The 9783-nt window shown below is 41.3% G+C and overlaps 1 protein-coding gene across 1 annotated transcript in view; it reads right to left on the reverse strand.

Annotated features, from left to right (window-relative positions):
* LOC118429180 (sodium-dependent multivitamin transporter-like) overlaps nucleotides 1-7859 on the reverse strand; it is a gene marked incomplete at its 3' end in the record, with an annotated part of 13971 nt that extends 6112 nt beyond the window's left edge. Inside the window, 8 exon segments of the mRNA XM_035839630.1 lie at nucleotides 668-726; nucleotides 1600-1685; nucleotides 2627-2767; nucleotides 3586-3740; nucleotides 4351-4418; nucleotides 4864-4981; nucleotides 5991-6210; nucleotides 7700-7859. Of these exon segments, the coding sequence (XP_035695523.1) occupies nucleotides 668-726; nucleotides 1600-1685; nucleotides 2627-2767; nucleotides 3586-3740; nucleotides 4351-4418; nucleotides 4864-4981; nucleotides 5991-6210; nucleotides 7700-7833 (981 nt within the window). The 5' untranslated portion in view covers nucleotides 7834-7859.
* Between the last annotated feature and the right edge of the window lie 1924 nt (nucleotides 7860-9783).

The following is a 9783-nucleotide window of genomic DNA, read 5'->3' on the forward strand; positions in this document are numbered from 1 at the left end:
GTAGGTCTTACCTGGCCAGGTGATGTGTAGTTAGATGTAGAGTAGGTCTTACCTGGTCAGGTGATGTGTAGTTAGGTGTAGAGTAGGTCTTACCTGGTCAGGTAATGTGTAGTTAGGTGTAGAGTAGGTCTTACCTGTTCAGGTGATGTGTAGTTAGGTGTAGGTTGAGTCTTACTTGGTCAGGTGATGTGTAGTTAGGTGTAGGTTGAGTCTTACTTGGTCAGGTGATGTGTAGTTAGGTTTAGGGTGAGTCTTACTTGGTCAGGTGATGTGTAGTTAGATGTAGAGTAGGTCTTACCTGGTCAGGTGATGTGTAGTTAGGTGTAGAGTAGGTCTTACCTGGTCAGGTGATGTGTAGTTAGGTGTAGGATAGGTCTTACCTGGTCAGGTGATGTGTAGTTAGGTGTAGGGTGAGTCTTACTTGGTCAGGTGATGTGTAGTTAGGTGTAGAGTAGGTCTTACCTGGTCAGGTGATGTGTAGTTAGATGTAGAGTAGGTCTTACCTGGTCAGGTGATGTGTAGTTAGATGTAGAGTAGGTCTTACCTGGTCAGGTGATGTGTAGTTAGATGTAGAGTAGGTCTTACCTGGTCAGGTGATGTGTAGTTAGGTGTAGAGTATGTCTTACCTGGTCAGGTGATGTGTAGTTAGGTGTAAGGTGAGTCTTACCTGGTCAGGTGATGTGTAGTTAGGTGTAGGGTGAGTCTGTTGTCCCTTGGCACCAGTGGCTAATGTGAAAAGTGAAAAAATAAATTCTAAACCTTTAAATCAGCCCAGGTTTACTATAGATTTGAAAATGCATCCAACCTAAAGTTGATTTGCAATGATCAGATTCTGCCCTTGATAACCCCCAATCACAGCCTCAATATTCATCCAAAATCCCCTGCACACTTCAGCCTCGTTTTCATGCATACCAGGTAGACATATTATTTATTAGATAGAATTGTCATGTAGATCTTTGTGTTGAGATGGATGAGGATGTCACAGTTATCTGGCGCTCTAGCCAACAATAATCTCCCCATGATGTGGTGAAATGTTCCAGTGAGGGACAGAAAGTTTCTGACCTCGGCGTCTTAAGATGTATACTTATCGAAGACAGAGTTCAGAACACTTGTGTTTCTCCACATTTCTGGGGGTAGTTCCAATATTGCATTTTGCAAGTCATGGCATCAGATTCTGAACCAGCTGCTGTGTTAAATATGAAAGAGTTGAAATATAAATCTTACATTTTCTCAATGCAAGACCAGTGTTAAGCTAAGGGCACAATCCGCCGTACGTGCAATCTGTCTGTACGTTTTTTTTGGAAGCCACATACGCCATGTATTTCTGAAAACGTTCAGGCTCTACAGGGCAGGTGCGTCGCCTTAACTGGCACGTACGGGGAGTGAATCCACAGCCCGATGGCACACAAAGTTTTGCCTGCACGTTTTATGGCGTGTCTGCCTGCTCCAAAATCCGTCAGATTCCCTACGAGTTCGTACGGAGGCGGTACTTACCACTTACGGATCACAAAAGATTGCCCCCCTTTTGGCACGTAGACATCACGTATTTGCACGTACGTCGGGTTGTGCCCCTAGCTTAAGAAATGTGCACTTTCCTACCATTGTAGAAAGCAAACAGCACCATCCCAGAGAAGGCCACCAGTGTCACCATGATGATGTTACCTGGGAGGTTGATCCAAACTGACCTGGAAGGGGAGGGGGGCAGACACCACATCAGTCTAAATAATACACCACTAAATCACTACTCACTTCTAAAGAAGCAGATGAACAAAATGGTCATTGCTGCATCACAGTACTCTGTTAATGGATTTATTACCAAGTAGGTTATGTTTTTGGGACCGGCGGTGCATGTGTCTGTGTGTCCATCCCCATCAACTAAGTTGAAATGAAAAATCACTGTAGCACTCAAGAACTGAGAAATTTTTTGATCATGCGGCCTCCTTTCTAGACACCGAATCTATCTTAGGGAAGGATGGCAGCCTTCAATTCGAATTGTACAGGAAATGGATGCACATGGACCAGTATCTGGACTTTGAGTCTCACCACCCATTGGAACACAAACTGGCAGTGATTAAAACTCTTTTCTGACAACATCATAACTTCAGACAAACCCCAAACAGACAAACATTATGACACCTCAGAGGGCCTTGGCCAAGTGTGGCGACCAAAAATGGACCTTCGACAAAGCTCTCAATTCTTATGACCAGTCCAAGAGAACCCTCAAGTGCAGACCACCAACAGAAACAGGGTCAACATTACCATATTCTGTAAGTCTAACCTTGTCTTGACTTGGTTTTCTACTGAACAATCTTAGAATTGCCATTATCTCATTAATATGTGTTTGGTTTAAAAAGTTAACTGGTAAATGCTGCTGTTCGCCCAATCACTGAGACGAAAGACAATGGATGCTGTCTGAAATGTCTGTTTCCAAAACCATACCCAGTTGCTTTAGTTACTATTATTTGGCATATTTTATTACCTGAATGTCTAACCTTCATTGATGTACTATTTTCTTTTCCTAGCAACTGGTGCCACAAAAAAGATGACCCACCCACTATGTGTGTATATAGCTCATGCAAACCATGAAAAGATGTATTGCAGGAGACTGTTAAGTGTTTAAACCTACCTCCTTGCTTCCTGGAGTGACTTTGCAGTAAGGAATCGCTGAACTGATGTCTGACTTACAGCCCACATCGGCAATGTTGTAAAAGCCCCCCCTATCACCAGGGACCAGAAGGACAGCCGGGTGGTAGGATCTCCATCAAAACTGCAGTTCAACAAGACAATAATTTTCATTAGGCCACATTGACCGCAAAACTAATGGGGTGGGAACACAAAGCTGGTATAATCACAAATCAAACCAAAGAACACAGTGTGTATCAAAAGAAACAACAAGTCTTTACTTGTAGGAGGAAATAAGGACGCCAAGGTCAGAAAACTAAAGAGACATCTAGGTCAATGCGCTTTGTGTTTGTCCTGTGCAATACATTGTGCGAGAAACACCCCTGTGTGGGATTCCCCATCTGGGTTATTTTCTAGCACTTTCCTTTAAGTGCAATCTTCTTGTAAAAGCAACAGTGCAATACACTTTTTTACACATTTTTTTGTAACGTTGTGAAATACTAGTACTACGTGTATCAAAAAGTACACATTAAGTTTTACCTTGCGCCCTCCAGAGTTTTTACTATTCTGATGAGTTAGTGACTCTGACATGTTAAAAACTGTTTTTCCAGTTAGATGTACTAGCTGTACTGTTCTACCAGTTCATTCTCCATGATATTTATAAGTTGCAGCAGGCAATTCACAAGTTTGTAGAGACAATGACAGTGGGATTTATGCAAAATAACCTGGGGAAAACATCATAAAGTTGAATTTTACCAGTTCAGGGTCTGTTCAAAATTGTTGGAGAAGGGGTGCATACTTTTTTAGTTTTTCCATTTTCCATTTCAGTCCCACAGATCTGTCTGAAACTTCCCCAAATCAGGGGTGCGTATTTTAATTGGTATTCAAGAAAGTATGTTAAGTACACCAACAAGTTGAAGAGGCACTTTCATGGGATTTCAATAAAGGAAACAACCAACTCACTCCAAAAAGTTGAGGTGGGAGTGATTGGCATTGATTTCCCACACACGCCCCATGCCTCCTGCTCTCACCGTTCCCATGACAACGATGGTTACCAGGGAAACAAACAGTACACAAAAGTTGAAGACGTCAGTGTAGATCACAGCCTTCATCCCTCCCTGTAAATCACACAATAATCATTAAAATATCATTAAAATCATTTTGTAAATCTTTCATTTCACAGATTGTATGAAACCAAAATACACAACTTTTTGATTATATTCAACAATCATAGTATTATGAATTCAACTTACACATATACTGTACATACAATTTGTGCCACAATATTGACCTTCTCCTGTTATTACACATTAGACCATAAAAACATAAATCTTCAGACTCCAGGTTTTTGTCTCAAACAAAGGTGATTTAATCATAAATGTTGCCTTCTACCAGCTTTGCAACAATTCAGAGACATCGTAAAAAATCAAAAGTCCAAACATATTGATAACATTGTCTCCTCTATGGAAAGAGAATCTGTTCGGGGTTCCTTTCATTTTTCTTCAACAATGTTCTGTTAACTACAGTATGTTGCTATTAAAGATAAACTTTTAAAAGAGATGCATTCTCTGCTGTTAGTAAATGTCATACCATTTATGTACATAGTAATAGCCTGGGACAACTGAATCTCACTTTGGGACAGTCTGAATTTCTTTTTGGAATATTTTTGGTACAGTAGACGAAAAGGGTAACTTTGAGACCTGATGTTTATTTAGAAATCATACATACCAAAGATGTGTATATTGTACACACTATGCCTGCAATCAGAACTGTTTTCCACACAGCAAACTTGGTCACTGGAAAATGAAGGAGAAGATGAAATTGTAGCAGTCAAGAGACTCTGCTGCTTACTACATGGATCAAATTTCCTGCACATAGAGTACTAGTGTGGCAGGTCTGAACACAACCCAATTAATAGCTATTGAAATTGATGCAAATTGCATAGATTTTAGAGTGTGAACAGGGCCTTAGTACATAGACAGGGCTCGAAATACCACCTGCATAAGCAGTATAAAAGAAAAAACAGCAATGATTACAAAGAATTTTAGTATGATCCATACTTCCTAAATTCTGAGTGGTGCAGGAAAAATTTGTTTGGTGCAGCTAATTTTCAATGTTACCTGCACCAGAGCAGGTATGCAGAAAAAAGTATTTCGAGCCCTGTTAGAGAATGCATGCTGAGAGTATGGGTGTACACAAGGAACACTTTGCCTTTGAATAGAAAACACATAAAGAACACACCTGTTTCCAAGGCCAGCGCAGGTGCGTACAGGATGACAGCGATGTAGAAGGTGTTCTGCAGGATGAAGAGACAGGCAGCGACCACCCGTAGGGACATGGAGAACCTCTGCTCAAGGTACTGGGAAGTATATACATGTATCGCAGGTAACTTATCGTAATAACATGCAACTACAGTACTGCAAATGCAGAAATGTTTGCAGTGTTTTTATGTTTACGGTTTTCACAGTGGCCATTCACAGCGAATTCAAAACATTGTTCTATTACAGTATGTGACTACATTGTAAGGTGCTATCGCATACTCAAAACCACCATGGACACTCCATATTTCCACTACTGTAAAATTGAATTCCTGCAAACTTAGATGTTTTTACAGCATCTCAAAAGATGAGCTGATACACGAAATGTATTCTATGATTCCATAGACACCTACATATTACCGGAACAAAACCATCTTTTCTTTTTGGACCAGTTCGAAAACAGTGTAACTGAAAAAATCAGTGGACCATCAAAAAATTTGTCATCGGAAAAAAAATTGGCCTTAGGGGCCTTAGTTTACAAGCAAAATGTGCCCCTCAAATGCAGGCAATGAAGTTTCAGATGGTCAAGATTTCCAATTTTTCTCTGGACGTCCCTTGTGATGGTTTGCACCTCTGGTGCCCACGACACTCGTCACCATCAAATTTTTTTTTTCTGACAGAAATGTCATGAAATTTAGCATAGTCTGCTAGCAAAGTTTGTCCCTCAAAATGCAAAAAATCATGTTTCAGAGGATCCAGATTTCTACATTTCCCAGGACCTACCTTGAAATGAAGTCACACAAAGTAACCGAATCAACAGTTACTGTATGTACATTTATGTCATACCCGGTCGAAAATTCAAATGCCTGATTCGGATGTTGGAACATTGCTGTTGTAACAATGTTTGTTCAAGGGCACCAAATTTTCTCAACTTCGGGTGCATTTTTTTCGTCAATGTGTTTCGTCAGGTGGGTATAACAGATAAAATCATTCACAGACCCCCCCACGGGTCAGATCGGCCGTCGGGCGATCCAACCCACGGTCGGGCTGGTACCTTGGGTGATACGGAATACATTGTGCTGTATTCTATATGTACATGTATCTACAAACCTCATAAGCACTTGTGAGTCCCAGACCATGAAACACTGGGATGAAGAAGATGGCAGTGACAGGGATGGTGATGAAGTAACACCAGATCACCATCCAGTACTGAACACCGTACACGAAGATCTCCGAGGGCACGCCGAGGATGGTGACGGCAGACAGGAACGATGCCAGAACTGAGATGGCCACGGGTAGACTGAACATGCTGCGGTCAGCCATCAGGTACCTAGGGTGGACAACATGTACAGAAGAGTGCATTATGTTTCTCGTGTCTAGAATACCAGACTAGTAAGTCACTCTCACTCTCAGAGGGACTGGCGAGCTGGCTTCACCTGGCAAACTACAATTCTATGGACTGAACTACAATTCTGTGGACTGAACTACAATTCTGTGGACTGAACTACAATTCTGTGAGCTGAGCTACAATTCTGTGGACTGAACTACAATTCTGTGGACTGAACTACAATTCTGTGGACTGAACTACAATTCTGTGGACTGAACTACAATTCTGTGGACTGAACTACAATTCTGTGGACTGAACTACAATTCTGTGAACTGAACTACAATTCTGTGGACTGAACTACAATTCTGTGGACTGAACTACAATTCTGTGGACTGAACTACAATTCTGTGGACTGAACTACAATTCTGTGGACTGAACTACAATTCTGTGGACTGAACTACAATTCTGTGGACTGAACTACAATTCTGTGGACTGAACTACAATTCTGTGGACTGAACTACAATTCTGTGGACTGAACTACAATTCTGTGGACTGAACTACAATTCTGTGGACTGAACTACAATTCTATGGACTGAACTACAATTCTGTAGACTGAATTGTTACTTTTTGACTGCTATTTGAATTTTTCATGTCTTCTCTGGCAACAGCTGTTTCAGGAAGAAGAATCCTACTTGTGACAATAATTTCTTCCAAGCCATCATCCAATACTAATGCTGTGGTGCATTTTTTGTAAAACATAATACTAGGTGTTGCGGGAAAATTACGAATTTACATTGCCTGTAATTTGCTTCATATGAAGGTCTCATTGATGAGTTTCTTCTTCCCATAGGCTTCTATGTTATAATTCGTGGTTTAAATGGGCGCGTTCATAATGAAGCTACGTGAAATTTCAGCAGATTTTTCATTCTATGTCGAGCACATTTACCCTATATCGTGGGAAAAAATTGCCAACGTCAACTATACATTGGAACTTTTTTTATAGCAATTACAAACTAAGATTAGTCAATCCCCACAAAAGGCACTTTTTCGCCGCTAGTGTACAACCGCACCACTCAGAACCCAGGGCTGTGTACCTCCGACCTAGTGCGCGGCTGCAAAACTTTACCTGCTAATTTCTTCAGTTACAAACAAGGTTTCACCAATCTAACTTTTGAAATCAGTTCCGCTGGCTAAAAGGGAATTTCTCACCGCTAAAAACATGCGTCCGTGCAGCCGTTCATTTTTGGCTCGGATCTCTTTTAGGGTACCCACTCGCGGAGTAATACATCAATGAGACCTCAAGTCTTTAAGACTGGTTAGTGGCGACAGCATTTGGCACATTTCAGAGACCGAGTCAGTTATTTGTGTAATATTAATCATGTACCCAACTTTGCAACAACTTGCAGCTCTACTAAAAAACATAATGTGCTCCTATGAACAGAACACTTTCAGAACAAGGTTCTTAAAAATGCACTTCAAAGGTAAACCATACTTGGCAGTTGTCCTCTGACCTCCCCCTGCAAAAGCGTGGTAGAGTCCAGTGGCTGCAGTAACGGCCAACATCCCACCAAAGATGACATAGTCCACAGCACCAAAGTTGTGAAACTCCTCTTTTGTAAAAGCCATCCTCGCCTGGCCCTGAATGGCTTGGTCTAGGAACAACAGGAAAAACATGTTGTCTGTTTACTAAAATGATCCTGAGGAATTGAAGAAAGAAAGACAAACTTAGGGTACACTCTTTTGGCATCACTAGTAGTAGTAATGGTTTTCCGTTGCAAAATTTTCATTTTCATTGGTTTTCCAGAGTGGCATTTTGTCATCACTACTGGATGTGCAGGAAGTATTCTTTGGTCATTCTTGGTTTCCAGAGCTGATTCTGTGCTTTCTAGAAATGTGAGTGATCCTATTCCAGACCTATGTTCAATATGTAACGTTATAGTAACTTATACCCTTATGACCTGATCTTTCATTTGTGCAGTTGTACCATACGTACAACCAGATACAGACGTGTGTTTTTCTCAAGTGATGCTGACATCACGGCAGAACTAGTTACAGTGGGTCCTAATCCCAAACTATACAGAGGGTCGCATGGGGGGTCTTGTAACGCTTAACGTGAATTCAGGAGGCCCGGTACGCTTAACCGTAAATTCAGGAGGCCCGGTAACGCTAACGGTAAATTCAGAATGAGTTACATAGCACAACAGTAACATTGACGTGCATTCCTATTCATACACGGCTATGGTAGTTATATCTATGGGTGAAAATACATTGTGAGAAACAAAAGGTGCCCAGAACCCGTAGGAATGACAGGGACAATGTCCATGACATCTGTAAAATTGACGGAGGCAAAGTTCCCGGCCCGCCACAGAGACGGCGGCAGCACATTTCTTATGGGTTTTTCTGGGGGTGGGGTTAAACTATTGTTTCAGCACATTGAGCGCCGAAGGCGCGACACATCCAAGGGGGGTCCGGGAAAAATTTTAGAATCAAGACCCCCTTAAATGCTATTTCCTGCATTTTCGGCAAATTTTCCCGACAGACTAAAAAGGTTGATTTTGACATTTTCATCAAGTTACACAGGATTATACTCACCCCCAGAGCCCCGACATATTTTTACCATTTCGAGATCAGAAGGCACAAGACGTTGCAATATAAGTCCGGGAAAATTTTAAAATCTGGACCGTCTGAAACGCCATTTACTACATTTTGAAGGACAGATTTTGCCGTAAGACGAAGCTAAATTAAATGACAGTTTATTAGTAAGAGAGAAAAGTGCTTTTTCCCACGCCCCTAACATATTTTCGACATGTCGTCGTGAGCGCCAAAGGCGCAAGCCGTCGCAATGGAGGTCCGGAAAAACCTAATTTTCTGCATTTTAGGAGAACTTTTTGCCCGAAACAAAGCTATGTTTGACACTGAAATCTATATGAGTGATAAAGTTAATTTTGAGAGCAACGCTTCCGCAACATATTTTACCATGTTCAGAGCTAGAGCCGAAGGCCGGGAGGCTCGGAGAAATTTTGAAATCTGGACCCTTTGAAACGACATTTCCCGCATTTGCAGGGTACTATCTGGCATTTGACTTCGTGTGTATAGTATAACGGGTTACGAAGAATTTCTTGGTAACGCTTAACGGTGAATTCGGGATAACAAATAACGATTAACGTTGAATTAAAACGACCAATAACGCTTCACGAAGAATATACCGATAACGATTAACGTTGAATTAGAGCGGGTCGGTAACGATTAACGGTGAATTAAAATGGCTCGTAACGCTTAACGGAAAAAGGCATGCAGACCCTCATACAACTGCAACTAAAACATTGAAACTACCATTGATCAGGTGTTGCAGGTAAAATTTGTCTGGTGCAGGTAACGTTAATTTTCAGTGTTACCTGCACCAGTGCAGGTATGCAGAAAAAGGTATTTCGAGCCCTGTACATATTTTTCTCTTAAGACGCAGACTATGACCTCTGGTTCGAGTTTCCTTAATCAGTTCAAGGTGTTTCCTTAATCAGTTCAAAGGAACACGCTAAGTCATACAGAGATAGAGAGTAGATTCTTCGGTTAAGTAGG

Source organism: Branchiostoma floridae, chromosome 13 (genome assembly GCF_000003815.2).
Source record: "Branchiostoma floridae strain S238N-H82 chromosome 13, Bfl_VNyyK, whole genome shotgun sequence".
In the NCBI taxonomy this organism is placed as follows: domain Eukaryota; kingdom Metazoa; phylum Chordata; class Leptocardii; order Amphioxiformes; family Branchiostomatidae; genus Branchiostoma; species Branchiostoma floridae.